Source organism: Sphaerodactylus townsendi, linkage group LG01, assembly GCF_021028975.2.
Source record: "Sphaerodactylus townsendi isolate TG3544 linkage group LG01, MPM_Stown_v2.3, whole genome shotgun sequence".
In the NCBI taxonomy this organism is placed as follows: Eukaryota; Metazoa; Chordata; class Lepidosauria; order Squamata; family Sphaerodactylidae; genus Sphaerodactylus; species Sphaerodactylus townsendi.
This window is the reverse complement of record NC_059425.1, coordinates 30,828,514-30,844,919: the sequence shown is the minus strand read 5'-3', so window position 1 is coordinate 30,844,919 and position 16,406 is coordinate 30,828,514. Positions and strand designations below refer to the sequence as shown.

General features: G+C 45.9%; 1 protein-coding gene across 2 annotated transcripts; it reads left to right on the top strand.

The window, feature by feature from the left end:
* The first annotated feature begins 229 nt into the window (after window positions 1-229).
* Window positions 230-15,561, top strand: STMN4 (stathmin 4). 2 transcript variants are annotated; one of them, XM_048516693.1, is made up of 6 exons: window positions 230-326; window positions 7,333-7,425; window positions 8,195-8,290; window positions 9,510-9,715; window positions 12,265-12,456; window positions 12,695-15,561. In XM_048516693.1, exons 1-6 carry the CDS (start codon window positions 239-241, stop codon window positions 12,752-12,754), a joined length of 735 nt encoding a protein of 244 aa, XP_048372650.1. In that variant the 5' UTR covers window positions 230-238; the 3' UTR covers window positions 12,755-15,561. The 2 variants fall into 2 exon arrangements, with proteins under 2 accessions (XP_048372650.1, XP_048372644.1); XM_048516687.1 differs by having other exon boundaries at window positions 9,507-9,715.
* The last annotated feature ends 845 nt before the right edge of the window (window positions 15,562-16,406 follow it).

Below are 16,406 nucleotides of genomic sequence, written 5' to 3'. Positions count from 1 at the left end.
ATCCCTCCCTGTTCTCTGATGCCAGGATGCTTTCTGTGTTTCTTCCATATCTGAAGACTCATCCTTGAAAATAGCTTTTTTTGTGTGACATCATCCCCCAGCCCATCAGGCTAGCCAAGGAATTACTCAGGCAATTCCTTCTTCCCAAGAAGATGCTGCCCAATCAGTAGGCTTTCTGAGCACAGCCAATCGGCTGGCTCAGAGGTGATGTCATGGTGAGAGCTTGGCAGCCTGGCTGATGCTAAGTGGATCTTTTAGCATCTCTCCCTGGAAGGAGGCAAGTGAGAGGCTGGGAGCGGCTGGACCACGAACTGGGCTTGCAAGGGGTGAGTAGAGAGAGCCACAAGGTGAGAGCTGGGGCTGAGAAAGACCAGGGAAGTGGCAGAAACTTTCAAGGTGGAAAAGAATCCTGCTCTTTCTGCCTATTATAGAAGTTGCCTCCTGTAGGAGCAGAGCAAGTGCTAGACTCTGAAAAGCAGGAGGGGCAGAGTGGAGATGCTAAGTATAGGGAGGGGCACGCCGTACACCCCTGGAATAACTGGGTGTCTCCTGGCAGTTGGGGCCAGCATGGAGTTTCCTGCACCTTCTGGTACATACCATTTTCTCAAAGCACACTATTGTAAAGTCACTCCACCTGTCTACATTTTCCTTGCCTGTTCTCCCATCATTCTTGTTTTTTAATCAAAGATTTTTCATCTGTCTATTATTTAATGCCCTAGCTAAAGCCTTTTGTTTCATTCTCATCTTTTCTTGTCCTGACCATGTGCTCAGTCCTCATGGATTCTTCCTTTCTTTCACAAAGTCCTCTACCCCTTCCTCCATCCCCCATTCTCTGTCTTTTCTCTTACCAGTTGTGCATTGGGGTGGGGGATTATTGTATTTTTCAATTTTCTGCCCAACAAAATCCCTGATGAATTACATTCATTCATTATGTATTGCAATGATTCATTCACATTTGTATAATAATTCATGCTTCATTGTTCACAGGGTTTATTTTGTTTCTCACAATGCATTAAAATTAATCAGGGGAGCATTGTGGCACTTGTGTGCAGGAGAAATTCTTGTTAGATATCATTATGGAAAGCAACACATAGGTTCAAGGAGTCCATGCTGCTCTGTAGTCCGATCAATTTTCGGTGGATATAGGTACTTTTTGAGGGGAAAGGGAGGCATCTTTGGCTCCCCTTGTCCCAAATAGTTCCTGCTTTGATTCTGGCATTTTTGCGTTGCCTGCAGTGAACTCCCCACTGGTAAGACACAATAACCAAGGCATCTACAGTGTCTGCAGATCTGCAGCAAGTGCAGGAAAGGCACAGATAATATTAATTATGCCCAGGATTCAACTTTGTGAAAATCTCAGCTCCTCCCCCCCCCCCCGCCTTAAAAATAGCCCTTATGACCCTAGAGATGCTTGAAAGGAATAGGTGGGTAATCTCAGAAGCCAGGAGGGGCGTGGCTTCCCTGTCCTGCAGAACTCCTTAACCCTGTTTAGGATTAGCTGCATGAGAATAAACGATGCAAAATTGGCGTGTGTGTATATGCACGTGCAAATGTGCTCTGTATACTTCATTTGTACACTTAGTTATTTTGCTGCAAAATCTGGATTGCCCAAGTGGACACTTTTACTGGGGAGGGAAAGGTGTTTTATTTTTAGTGTCTGACAAGGTGGGTAAGAAACTGGTCCTGCTAAGGAACTTCTTATCATCAGACGGTGCCAAAATACGTGGTCCAATTAGCAACTGGAACTTTTCCCCCCACTTTCCTGCTCCCTTAAGAAAAAGCGCTTTCTTTGGTTTCCAGTGGCAACAGGCACACCCAGTGATGGTTTTCACCCAATCTGTTTCTTAGATTGGCGTCTCTCTGTTCCTGCCATGTTCTTCTTTATTGCTTTATTGCTCATTTGCACAGATGGAAATCGGTTCAGCTTCAGCCAATTTCACTTTTTTTTGGCTGCCCTTTTAGAAGAAAGCTACTCCTGCAAAGGGGAGCAGTGGCAAGAAATGTATATCGTTTTCTTCAGCAGCTACTTTGGCCTGACACTTACAGCCGTTCGTTTCCAGGAGGGAGGAAATGCGACCCAATTTAAATACCCACTGTTTAGTCATAGCACATGCGATGGAGTAATTATCTGCCTTACATTTTATCCTTGCCTTCCTCCCAGGAACTGTGGATCTCCCCTCTTCATTTGATACACATTCCCATCAGCCCCTGCCAGCATAATGGGAGTCGTTGACCATGAACATCTAGAGGGCTAGAGTTGGACACCCCTGTCCTAGAGCCAGTGTAGTGTAGTAATTCAAGTGTCATCCTAGGCTGGGGGAAATCCAGGTCTGAATCTTCACTCTATCACAGAAGCTTCTTAGCTGCCCTTGCACCATTCCCGTGCTCTCAACCTAAACCTACTTCACAGGATTGTTGTGATAATAAAAAACAGAGGAGAATTATGTAAGCTGCTGTGCAGAAATGGGCAGTTGAAACATTTCAGGGCTTGGAAATAAATGAGCTAAAAGGAGAGCTCTTGGTGGAGAAACAGGTTTTCTTAAGTCGCTGAATCTTTTATTTTGTTTCCACCAGAGATACCCCAAGAAAGGCAGCTGGGAGGAGGCCCATAGCCTTCTCCCTTTGAGCCAATACCCTTAAACATTGAGCAAAATCTCCCACGACTTACCAAGGGTGGGCTGATGGATGAGGCAGGTCCTCCAAGCTGAGGGTAGAGAGATGATGACAGGCCCAGTAATTAACAAAGGCACTTAAGTGGGGTCGTCTTTATCTGCCATCTGAAGCTGAGGTTTTAAAGGGGAGGGCGTTCTTTGCCTGTCCCTTGACTGCCATCTAAGGGGGGAAACGTGGCTGAAACCACCCCGCCCACTGCTTTTGTGCCACATGTGGGGAGAAAAGATGTGTAGGTAGGTGGAGGGAATAGTTATCGCTGGAGAAGAAATGACAAGGCCTGGTACCACGACAAAGTATAGTTTTGTGCTTGCTTGTTTCATTACTGTATGCTATTGTGTGTGTGTGTTTTTTAATTGCTGATGCTGCTTTGAGCCATTAGCTTCAGAAAACGGCATGCATATGAGGTAAATAAAGAAATGCACAAGTATTTATGCATGCAAACATTACCAGAGCATCCTCTTTGTAGGTGTCTGCAACGCAAGGTCTCCTGGCATGCCGGCCCTCCTCCTCTTTGCCTGTTTTCAGCTAGAATGAGCTCATCGTGTATTATACAGAGCCGTGGGTTCCTCCCCACTCCCTATGATTAAGTGCCAGAGCATCCCTCGTGAAACCACTGGCCCCAAAGCAGCGTTTCCTCCCTGCTTCTTCGGTTTGCTCCTTTTTCATTCAACCCTCGCATCGCTATTAGGAGTGGGTGGGAGGTAGATTTTCGGAGAAACCATCTGCGGAGATGGCTCAGCAGATGCGGCGAATCCCTGTCTGAAACAGAGCTAAGCCCCAGCGGCTGCCGGCAAAAGCTGTTGAGCCTGTAAAGTCCTAACAAAGGAGGAAGGGGTGGTTCACAAATAGCATCCTCCCCTCCTTCCTCCAGCGTATCTAGAACCACATGGAAGGATGTACTAATGGCTTTAATTTTAGAAATTCAGGATGAGGGGAGGAAACCTTCCAAAGAATCAGGGAGAGCAAGAAGAAAGGAGTGCGCGGCTTGCATAGATGTGGGGGCAAAGGGGTAAAGCCAGCTTCTGTATAACCCACAGAGCAAACTGTGACAGCAAAATAATCTCCTCTGAGCGTGCACAGAGTACCGTATTTATCACCATTCTTACGAAAACATAAATCAGCTTCCTAGTGTTTATTGTTAAAGTGCAACCTAGGAACATATGAACTAAAAATGCAATGCTTTTGAGCACATGCAGACTATTTCCCACATAGCACATGCTAGATTAAGAGTTGCTGGAAGTGGCAGGGAGTTCTCTGCATCAGTGTAACCATGGGCAACCTACACACAAGCCTGGGATGTGAGGGAATGAGCAAGCATCCCTTCCTCTTGGACACTAGTCCTCTGTGAAAATACCCCCAGCCCCACATTCCCACACTGCAAAGAGAACACTCTTTAAACTGGGACACTTTACTAATGCAGTCATGAAAGCAAAGCACTGTTTTGTTGAAAGCGCTGCATTGTTGAAGGCTATCAAGGCTGCCAAAACACTCCACACTGTGCCATGGAGAGACACGCATCTTACCGTGTCATGCCTCTGAAGATGCCAGCCATAAATGTGGGCAAAATGTTAGCAGCTAAAACTACCAGACCACGGCCATGCACCCCGGAAAACCCACCACAGCCGAGCCCAAAAGAAAGCCCCTTAAAATTGAAATCTGCTCAGTCCCTGCTGTACATTTCCCACCATCTTTATAGCTGCGGCGGATGCAAAACCTGATCCAAGCGTGTGAAAATGGATTAGCAAAATTTACCACCACCCCCGTTTCCTATCCACCAGGAAGTTTCTGTGTGGCTGCAGCTTGCAAGGGCTTATATAACCAGGGAATGAGATGATCCTGGCGGCTCGACAGAAGCAGTGTCGGATGGGAAGGGAATGAATGCGCTAACAGCCCAATTCTCTGCACCGCTTGTTGCCACAGCACCTGCTGCTGCTGCTATATATGGATTTGAGCCTGCTCAGAAGTCGGTTTAGAGGTCTGGCTCCCCCAGTGGCGTACCGCCTATGGAGACATGAGGTAACCCATGTCCCCAGGAGCATTTGTCTCAATTTTTCCTAGATACGCCTCTGGGCTCCCCTCATTCTCGTGCCTGGTCCTTCCTTTTGTCCCCATGGGAAGTGTTTCATAGCAGTCATCCAACCCAACCCTTCCTTTTGAGCAGTGGTTCTCAACCTTCCTAACGTTGCGACCCTTTAATACAGTTCCTCATGTTGTGGTGACCCCCAACCCTAACATTTATCCATTTTACAGATGGAGAACACTGATGCAGAGAGTCTTAGGCGACCCCTGTGAAAGGGTCGTTCGATCCCCAAAGTGGTATAGCACCAACCTGGTAAAAAGTTCCCAGGTTAAATCTCTGGTATCTCTAATTTACCTATTGAACATAATTTATTCCCCACCCCCCTTTATCCAACAGGATTCAAAGCACCTAACGCAGCTCAGAGCAGCTGAAAGAATCAGGCAGTTGGTAATTCAAAATCCCTGCCTGAGACACCACAGACAATACTGATCTTGATAGATTAATGGCCTGGCCTCAGTAGGTGGCAGGTTCGTGTGTCCATGTGTCCATGCTTGAATGCCGTATATCAAATGCCAGGGTAAGGAGAGGGAGTATTGCATGGTAAATAAAGTGAGAGTTTGGATATATACGTTTTTATGGCATTTTCCCCTTCTCCTGATTAATACAGCCAGCAATTCTTTGTTGCCTCACAAGCTTCTTTCATTTTCCCCAGTAAATCTGTAACTACTCACACAATATGACAGATAGATGGTAGATAGATGATAAATACACGAAATGTCCAGGTTCAGAGGCCATGCTGGAAGATGCATTGCGGGGACAGGTGTTGCCCTTATATTCTGAGTTTCACAGAGATATCTGAGTATCCACAATTTGAAATAGGATTCCTGGAGTAGATGGGGTTTTGGTTGGTTCCAGTGGAGCAAACTTACGGTCTTCTCTTGTATACCTTGCACAGAACTGTGCTGTTTGGTAGCAGTGGGATTGGACAGGTCTGACTCTGTTGACCAAGTTTTTGCCCTCTCTTGGTAATCCTTTCTGTGCCTCCCCTACAGAGGCGTAGCTCCGGGGGGGAGGGGGCACGACGCACCTGGTGCGCACCCCTGTAGGGGTGTGGTGAGGGCGTTCCGGGGGCGTGGCAGGGGCATTCCGGGGTGGGATGGGGCGGAATGGGGCAGAGGACACACCAGTGCACTGGGCGCTTTCCCCCCTTGCTATGCCTCTGCTTCCCTACCCCTGTTCCATTTTGGTTCTATCCTTTTGGTTTATTTCACTGACCCATGTCCCCAAATGCCCCCTAATGTCTTAGAGCACAATGAACTGCATATCCACTACACTGGGCACTTTCATCCCATTGTGTCTGGGTTGAATAGTTTCCATTCTTTAGGCTTTCCTTCCCTACTGAGAAGCCTTTTGTCTGTTTTTGTTGACACTGGAGTCATGAGAGACTTGGTTCCTGTTGTGTCCAAGTGCTGCTTTTGACTGACCGATGTGCACCAGCCACCATTGTTGGAGTGCCATTTGGACTCTTCAGAGCTTTGATTGTGACTGAATAAAGCAAAGATACTTGACTTGGTGGCAGGTGCTTGTATCCATTTTTTCATATGGCTAAAACTTCTTAACTTGATTCCCAGGAACCCTCCCCAGAGCATGTAAGCAAATGGTGACTCCTGCCTCAAAGCATGTGACAAGAATATTATATGCCCCACTGCCGATACAAGCCCACCCGGGTACATCTGAAATGAATTGGCATAGTTTCCATGTCAAAAGGCAGAGTTTCTCTTTCTCAATAGGTTAGACCAGTGATTCCCAAAGTGGGCGCCACTGCCCCTGGTGGGTGCTGCAGCGATCCAGGGGGGCGGTGATGGCCACAGGTAGAAACATTAATACATATATCTTTCTGTTTAATTGCTATTAAAAAATTTAAAAAAATTAATTTCCAGGGGGCGCTAAGTAATATTTTTTCTGGGAAGGGGGCGGTAGGCCAAATAAGTTTGGGAACCACTGGGTTAGACCTTCTGCATAAGTGAATCAGCCAGGGACGTAATGCCCATTGGGCAAGGTGGGCAGCTGCCCAGGGCACCACCTTGTGGGGGGGCATCAAAATGCAGGGTTCGTTTTTGGGTATTTTTAGTGGTTTTCCATTTTTGGCCTTCAGGGGGCGCAGTTTTTAGGCTAGAGGCCAACTTGGGGGGGTGCTCCACTTGAAACATAGCAAGCAGAAAAATGGGATATAAACACTGTAATTTAATTAAATGAACCAGAAAAAGTCTGCTGAATTAGACTGTGATGGAATAGTTACGTTCTTGCTATGAGTTGTCACATTTGCAAACCACAGCCTGAAAAATAAATGAGCCTTTCTTTATGATGAAAAATGTGGCTATGTTAAGTTAAGAGGATGGAAATCGGGAATTTGCTGAAGACTGGTCTCCCATGCCACAGGGGCTGTGAATTGCACTGTACCCTGCTAAAGTCCCTCCCCTTCAAAACCCCACCTTCCCTGGGCTCCACCCCCAAAATCTCCAGGTAGTTCCACATCCAAAGCCGGCAACCGTTTTCTCCACGTTCTTCTGAACAATCCTAGTACAAACCCTGATCTAGTTAAACATGCTTTCCCCTTTTTGGCTTGCTTGTTTCTACAGTTTGCAAGGAGGACCTCCTCTGTTGGACAGAATCCCCGCCGACCTACGCATTCTACAGGAGGCCTAGAACGTTGCGCATCATGACTCTAGCTGGTATGGAGACGAATCAGGTTATCAACTAGATAAGCAAAGAGCTCTCGTGTAACTCTGCTGGCTACTACAGTGAAGAAACTGGGGCTCAGCCCATGTACGAACCTGACCCCACACCTAGGAAATCGTGCCAATGCCTTTTGCTCCGTTGTGCGGACATGGGCCAAACTGGTGGTCACATGTGGAGAGAATAGCTTCCCATGTTTGGTCCTAATTGCTGCAAGAAAAAGGGAATTATTCTGGGGAAAGGCAAGCTACCTTTTCCTTTCTCCTGGGAGATCCTGGTATTATTGTGACTTGGATATGGAAACTGGGACCTGTTTAGAGCAGGAGAATGTGTCCAAAACCCTTCACTCTGCTGCTGAGATTTGACCAAAGCATTCCATTTACAAAAATCAAATCAAATTGAGGGCCTCTCACACCTTGAGGGAGACTCAAGGGTCACTCCCCTATCCCAAAAACTGCACCTACTGCAAGATAAAGAAGGGAGCAAAGAGGGTACACCACAGCATTTCCCTATAAAGGAAGTTTTATATTCCTTTAGTCGCTTCTTTTCTCTAACTATGTCAGGGCTCATGATCTACTGATTTACTCAAGAAATGGCAAATAGGAAGAACAGGGGAAATCCCTGTGCAAGTAAGGATCCTTTGGGGGTTTGTGTGTGTGTGGGGTGGAGTGGTAAGCCCTTTGGTAGTGCATAATTTGGGTTTAAAGATGTGGGCTCCTCTTTTATTGAAGGAGTTACAACTTTCCCCGTTGGTGTCTTCTACAGCATACAAAGAAAAAATGAAGGAGCTCCCCCTGGTGTCTCTCTTCTGCTCATGCTTCCTCTCAGACCACTTAAACAAACCGTCTTACAAATATGAAGGTAGGTGGACAAACCTTACTAATTCTGCTGCCTTCCCTGAAGTACTAGTGTGCTTAGTGCAAGGAGGCATTGTACAGTCCTTCGTTTTCAATACAGATGATACGGAAGATGCCTGTTGTTGTCAAAGCTTTTGCTAACGGGTGGTCAAGACATTACCTGGTGACTAACGTGACTATCTGCTATCGACTGTGCTTTCAAAATTAGGTCCAAATCATACCTTAGCTTCTAAAGACGCCACATACCTGTAGTGGATCAGTTGTAACAGCTGCTGTAAGCATCTGGGCTTCATTACCTGTCTCTTTTTTCCATGGTTTTGTCAAAGAGAAAGTCACCACTACCTGGACTCCCTCCAGACACTGTCTGGTCTTTCTTGAGCTAAAAAAGGAGAAGGAAGCAGAGGCATAACTCCAAGGGGGCAGGGGGGTGCATTATGCACTGGGCGTGTGCTCCTGTGGGGGTGTGGTAGGGGTGTGGCGTGGCGTTCCGGGGCGGAGGACACGCCAGTGCACCGGGCGCTTTCCCCCCTTGCTACACCTCTGGAAGGAAGTCAGAGCTTTCTTGCCTTGCCTGTTTTTTCCCACAGATGGGAGAAGCAGAGGACAGGCTTTTGGAAAACAATGGAAAATGTAACAGATGCATCAGGCAAAATCATAACATTTAGTAGAAGATACAGAAACAAACAGTTTAAAAACAAATAGCAATGCCTGCGAGTTCAATGATAAGAGATTACTCAAGAGAGAAACACATTCAGGTCAAATTCCTGGGCCAATTAAAATGTTTTGAGTGGATATCTGAAATATAACAGAGAATGTGTCAGAGTTTCTAGTAGAGGGAATTTCAGAGGCAAGCAGTGACTACAGAGAAGGCACTGTTTCTTATGGCAACCTACCTTGCCCCACTAAATGGGGCCACATCCAACCAAGGCTGATTTCGTGCTTGCTGGATAATGCACTTTAGTGATCATTTGCAAGTGGAATTTCCTGTGGAAACAATAGCTAGAGTACATTATCCAACATGTGTGAAAACAACTCAACCCTGTAAGAAAGATCCTAAAGATCCTAAGAGGCTACCCTCTTCTATTACACAGCCAAATGTCTAGAGGACGTTCAGCACTCCATCTGGTTCCTCTGAATTATTTCTGTGCAGACTCAGAGGGTTCATCCCTTTCCAACTGCTTCCTAGCATAGTTACATCTGAACATCTCGTTTCCTCCCAGTAGACACGGTAGACCTCACCTGGTGCGTCATTTCTGACATGGAGGTCATCGAACTCAACAAGCGTACCTCGGGACAGTCTTTTGAAGTCATCCTCAAGCCGCCATCCTTTGATGGAATCCCTGAATTCAATGCCTCCCTGCCCCGACGACGTGACCCTTCACTGGAGGAGATCCAGAAGAAGTTGGAGGCTGCTGAGGAGCGGCGTAAGGTGAGAACCAGATCAGCACGCAGAGAGGGGAAGTTGTTTCAGGACAATGGTTTGCTCATGCAAGGGGACAGGAAGGGAACCTGCCAGCATTAGGGCTGATGGAAATCGTAGTCCATGAACATCTAGAGGGCCAGAGTTGGACACCCCTGTTTTAGAGCATTTTTAATCTAGTCTTCCTCCAAGGGAGCAGGGGCGGAGTACATTATTCTTCTGTGCTGTGCTTTGTCTTTATGACAACCTTTTGAAGTAGACTTAGGATGAGAGACAATGACTTGCCCAAAGTCACTCAGCAATCTTCATGCAAAAATTGAGATTTCAGCCCAGGTCTTTTGCATCTTAGGCCCAGATGGCTATTGCAATGCTGCCTCTGTCCTGACTTTCACATATCAGGAAAAGGTTGAATGAAGTGCACCTTTGTGATAGTTCTAGTGCTAGACCTGTTGCGTGAACAATGTAATGGGAAAAGCATCAGGTCAGAACTATCATATTTTGTTCGGAATCCAACAAAGAGAACCGAGAGGCACATGTTGCAGGGCAGTATCCTGACAATATGATTATGCTGGCTGCCCATTTCTACAAATTAAGTATCTGATAAAGGGTCAGGACTTTTTTTTCTCAGGGTTGTTGGAAACCCTACCTCCACCCTGGTGCTATGTGGCTCTTAGGATTTGTACACTGGCAACACAACAGCTTAACAAAACATGGCATGATGCTGTTGTTACAGGATCCTGTCCTTATACTGCAGATCAGCAAAACCTTACATTTCCTGTCCAGTGGGACAGAGAGGAATCAGAAAAATTTAAAGGGATCCAAATACAATACTGCTTGAAAAGCATTTTCAAATGAAACAAGGCACCAAGTGCTGATCTAAGGAAATTCCCATCACAAGCCAGTTTGTGTGGTTTGCCAACATGTGAATAATTGATTAGCCATTAGGTAGAATCTCTCGTTCATTGTTGTCCCTACCTGACCTTGCAGGCATGAATGGGCTTTACTAACCACAGTGGCAGGAAGCAAAAGATGAATGAATTCCTGTCTTCGGCTCAGTTTTCCCTTCATCCAGAGAAACCTGACCCACTGTTAACCCTCTGCTATACAGAAGAATATACGTTTTTACCTGAAAACAGATTTTGAACTACACTGTCAGCATTGAGGTTAAAAAAATTACCTTAATCCCACTTACTGTGTCTAAAATTGTGCACAGGTTTTTAAATAGGGTTACCAAATCTGGATTGGAAAATCCCTGGACATTTGGGGGTGGAGTTTCAGGAGGGAACTCTACAGGGTATAACGCCATGGAATCCACCCTCCAAAGCAGCCATTTCCTTCAGGGGAATGGATCTCTATTGTCTGGAGACCAGTTCTAACTCCAGGAGGTCTCCAGGGCCCATTTGGAGGTTGGCAACCCTTATTTTTTAAAAATACTTTGCTGTCCCTTGGGAATCTTCCTCCATTCCACTTAGAAGAAGAAGAAGAAGAAGAGGAGGAGTTTGGATTTATATCCCCCCCCCTTCTCTCCTGCAGGAGATTCAAAGGTGCTTACAATCTCCTTGCCCTTCCCCCCTCATAATAAACACCCTGTGAGGTAGGTGGGGCTGAGAGAGCTCCAAAGAGCTGTGACTAGCCCAAGGTCACCCAGCTGGAGTGTGTGGGAGTGCACAGGCTAATCTGAATTCCCCAGATAAACCTCCACAGCTCAGGCGGCAGAGCTGGGAATCAAACCCGGTTCCTCCAGATTAGATACACAAATTCTTAACCTCCTATGCCACTGCTGCTCCTTAAATCATATTACCACTGTTGCTAGTTAGTGCAGAAGAGAACAAGGTATTACCCATCACTTACAAAGGCCTTCATGGTCTGAGACCCTCATATCTGCAGAATCACCTGTCCTTGATGGTCCACCATAAAAACTTTGGAAAGGGCCAACCTGCAAGTGGGCAAGACCAACATCTGCCTGTGCATGTACATTTTTTATGGTGACCTGGTGAAATGGCCTCTCTGAGGAGAGCAGGAAGCCTCCCATCCAGGTGGTTGTTGGGGTCTCCTGAGATTACGACTGATCTCCAGATGATAGAGATAAGTTCGCCTGGAGAAAATGGTTGCTTTGGAAGGTGGACTCTATGGCATAATACCCTATTTAAGTCCTTCCCCTCCCCAAACCCCATGCTCCGACAGGTTCCACCACCAAAACCTTCAGGTATTTCCCAACCCGGAACTGACAGCCCTACACTCATTCTTCTCCTGTGTGGCTGTTTCAGCACTTTTAAAGATGCAAGAAGGGAACAAAACACCTCATCCTGCTGTGTGACATTTTTAAACTGCCCATTTTAGGCTTCAAAATAGTGGTGGTGTCACTGTGGTGGACTCAATGATGCCATCATGTATAATTTGACACATAGATGGGAGCTAGAGAGTGAGACGGCAGTATGCGGGGCATGAATTAACTAGATCAGATTTTTTGAGTAGGGTTGAGGCTACAGTGGCTGACCTCTGCATAGTTTTCCTTTACTGATAGTAACAATTTTTTCCCCTCACATTGTTTGGATTAGTACCAGGAAGCTGAGCTCCTAAAGCAGCTGGCGGGAAAGCGGGAGCATGAACGGGAAGTCATCCAGAAAGCCGTTGAAGAGAACAACAATTTCATCAAGATGGCCAAGGAGAGGCTGATCCAGAAAATGGAATCCAACAAAGAGAACCGAGAGGCCCATTTAGCTGCCATGTTGGAACGCCTGCAGGAGAAGGTGAGCTGCCTGACATAGAGGAGAGAGGGGCAAACGCTTAGGCCACAGTGGGTGGGAGGCAAGAGGGAGCTCTGTTCAGTGATAGTGTTTGCATTTGAATATGAAGCTGCCATTTTGAGCTCAACCAAGATCAGTAGCCAATTTTGTGGGATCGTTAAAACAGGATTGAAACTTGTTTCAGTGTTTAGTTGAGACGCGCCATGAAGGAGGTCCCTTCTTTTTCTACCTCCCTTCACAGGACAAACATGCTGAGGAGGTTCGAAAGAACAAGGAGCTAAAGGAAGAAGCCTCGAGGTAAAGAGGCTCCTGGGAACAGTGACAGTTTGGACTGACAGCTCCAAGGAAGGACGGCGGCAGGCAGCGGTCATGGCGGCAGCTACCTCAGCGCAAAAGTGTTGACTGACAAATCGGGATTGTCCTCTGCTTTCGTTGTTTGTGAATGTAAAGAAATTGATTGGTGAAGCCATCTTGTGTGTTTCAGGGAGGGAGGGAGGCATAAGGGGAAGCGAAAGCTGAAAGAAGCGTGAGCATTTGGGGGAGGGATAATGGGTGGGGGGGATGAGTAGACACGCCCAAAATGGCAGCAAAGTTTTAAACCAAGTTCTGTCATTTCCCCCCACACATACAGGTAGTGTCTGATAAGGAACCCAAACTAACATAGGGGTGGTGGGAATGTGTCAAGGCAGGGGTGGGAGTGGACAGGTGTGTAAACTAAACTTGGTGATAAGCCAGGAGACAAAGGTGGAAGGAAAGTCACCTCTGGGGTGAGTGTTGTCTTGTATGTTGTTGCCATTAATGTCAGTCACTGGTGTAAAAAAAAATCCTCGTTTATGTGCCTCCTTCATAATTGTTCCTCTCATCTTTAACCCCCAGGTACTTTCAGCCTGGTGTTGCTCAACCTGAAGCGGTTGGTTGTGGTGATTTTGAACCCACAGTTCCTTTGTTTCAAAGATGATAATAAATAACTTTTGCCAGAGAGTCAGTATTGTCAGATATGAGCCAATCCTGCCCTCTTGAAATCAAAGCCAGGATGGTGAATTCCCTAAATACTGTCGATATAGCACAATCTTGTTAAGTTATAGTCAAATCTGAAAACCCTTGATATATACAATTTTATATAAAATTCCTTATGGCAGTAAACGGAGCTGGTGCAGATGGGTTACCGCCCCCAAAAGGCCATATCACCTTGTGATAAAACAAATACAAAAATGAATTCTAAACATGGGAAGAACTCAGTTTATCGGTGCACCTGACTTCAGGTTAGAAAGCCACCAACGCTAAGAATTTGAGTAAAAGCTTTCCTAAGCAACTCCGCAGAATTTGCCTAAATCCAGATTGATATTCTTTCTCCTGTTTAGAATTCTCCTTCTTATAACATCCCCATCTAAAAAGAATGTTAGACTCTTAGAAAGAGGGGGAAAGACCTGCATGTAAAATATTAGATTTGGCAAGATCAAATTTAACAAATTTACTTAAACATTTGTCATGCCGAACTAGATGTTGCATGTGAGTATATGCTTTTAAATCCCAATAGTGCTTTGTTTATGGGGGGACACAAACTTTTAGGAGGATGTTATTTAGAGCAGACAGGCAATAGCAAGTGGCAGAAGCATCAGTCTCTTTCTTTGCCTGTCATCTTGCTCTAAATCCCCTGGCACACTTCATTTCTTCATCCTGTGAGAGTTCTGGATATGCATGTGCCCTCTTGCAGAGGACGCCCAGGGAACAACCCTTGTGTATGTATGGTTCTGTGCTAGGCAAATACGATATTCTGATAGGGTCAACACTCTCCAAAACATTGCTCAGGATTTCCAGGTAAAACTTGTGGGTTCACAGACTGTGAGATTGATTGCCACCCCACATGACTGTTTAGTCATTAATGCTGTCTGGTCAGCCCTGGCCTTGCAGGTCTCGACTTCAGCAGCAGTCCATGCAACCAATAAGAACAATTGTGAGCCAATGGAATTTGTGGCTAGATTTCAACTTTGAAGGTCATGCCCCAGGACACTCTTGGAGTCTTCTTCTGCAAGGGGCCACTGTCAAGATCTTCCAGCCATGTATGCCTATATCAAACATGTATTTTATCAAAGCTGTGCATGATGTGAAAATGACATCTTCTCTGCCATCTCTAAGGATCCAGGGATGTACTTTTCTGATCATGCAGCGCAGCTATTTGGGATGGCAAAATGTCTTGCGTAGCTCAGCTTTGAGGCTGATGAAATAACCTTCAGAAATGCCTGAGAGAATGTGCAGTGTGCCTCTTTCTTGCAGAAAACACAAATGATTCCAAACAATAAAATGATAATCTAATTAAGGTTGAAATGCCTTCTCTGAATTCTACAAAACAAAAACATTTTCAGTAGTAATAGGTAAAATGGGTAACTCAACAAATGAGGTTCAGCCACATATTTCAGAAGGCACATATGAATGTTTCATTATGATATCTGCATACATGGCAAGCTAGCCACAGTTCTAGCTGTGCACGATAAACATGTGGTTGCTAATAAATTCTTAAGGCAAAAATTGTATGGACATGTTAAAATCCCAGCAAGACCTTCAACTTGGATGGATGAAATTACAGGATTCCGGGGGGCGGGGGTGGGGGAGGGTATCATTGCAGTCAAGATATCTCAAGCTGGAAACACAAGTAAAGATCAGCAAGCAGCAAGGCCCAGAGGCATGTGGTGGGGATGTTGGGCTAGAGTGGGTGACTAGAAAGCACAATGTGGGGCTTTTCAGCTGTTAGAGGGGAGAGGTGCCATTCCCAGCTTCCTGCTGCAGAGTTCTGTCATGCTCAGTATTGACTGGAAATCACACCGGGCCCTTTGGCTCCCCTACTTCCTGAGGAGGCATTGAAGCCATTGATTGGGGAAGGAGCGGCAAAGCAAAACAGCTTCTCCAGAGATTGCTATGATGAGGGTCATTCATCACGGGCTGGTTCCTTCTTGACATGGAAATGCTGAGGAATCCGGGTAAACAACAGGAAGGGGGAAGGGAAGGGAAAAGAACACCTTTGTAGCTGTTCCGGCTGTGGCAATAAGCTGTCTTTTTTTTGTATCTGATGGATGTAAATAAAACTGCCAGCATTCTTTTTCTTTCTGACAATTTGGTTGATTGGATGTCTTTCGTGGCATGATATAGTCCGATCTCATGAGCGAGCAGAAGCTAAGCAGGGTCAGTACATGGATGGGAGACTGCCAAGGAAGGCTTTTCAAAGGAAGGTCATGGCAAACCACCTCTGTTTCATTCCTTGCCGTAAAAACTGCACCTGGGTTGTTATAAGTCAGCTGCAAACGGGTGGCATTTAGCAGACACATGGTAGATTTGAATTTAAATTCTATTTTGGCGTGTGCATGTATGTGAAGAACCACCCTCAGAACCAATGACAAGTCTACATAAAGAATAATGAACTTTCAGTCCACTTTCACAATTGTTTACAAGGGGATTTTGCTATTCCACACAGCTGCAAAGTGCACTGAAAGTGGATTGAAAGTGCATTATTCCGCATGTGCGGAAGGGGCCTTAGAGTCTTTTCACAGGCCGGTAGGTTTGTAAACTCCGTTTTGGGAAATTGCTGGAGATTCAGGGATGGAGTCCAAGAAGGTAAAGTTTGGGGAGAGAAGGGAGTTCAACAGGAATGAAATGTCATTGAGCCCCCCCCCCCGCCCCCGCCCCCGCCCCCCAAGCTGCCATTTTCCCCAGGGGAAGAACTGATCTCTGTAGTCTGGAAATCAGTGGTAATTCTGGGAATCTCCAGGCCCCACATAGAGGTTGGTGATCCTTGTCAAACATGGCTGTTCCATCAGCTTTATAGTGCAAATATATTGTTTACACTGGTCAGAATGATCATCTGCATTACAAATGCCCTGCTGTCTTCTCTTCTCTTGCCCCGATGATCCAGTTTCCCCATAAACAGCAAGGGAGATATTTGCCTCACAGCTAAGTAAGAA

Excerpts from the sequence above, each read along its gene's own strand:
- STMN4 (XM_048516687.1), top strand. The coding sequence starts at position 239 with ATGCTAAGTGGATCTTTTAGCATCTCTCCCTGGAAGGAGGCAAGTGAG. Across the intron at positions 327-7,332 it reads ACGAACTGGGCTTGCAAGGG|TTTGCAAGGAGGACCTCCTC; the intron begins GTGAGTAGAGAG and ends TTGTTTCTACAG. Across the intron at positions 12,457-12,694 it reads TGGAACGCCTGCAGGAGAAG|GACAAACATGCTGAGGAGGT; the intron begins GTGAGCTGCCTG and ends CTCCCTTCACAG.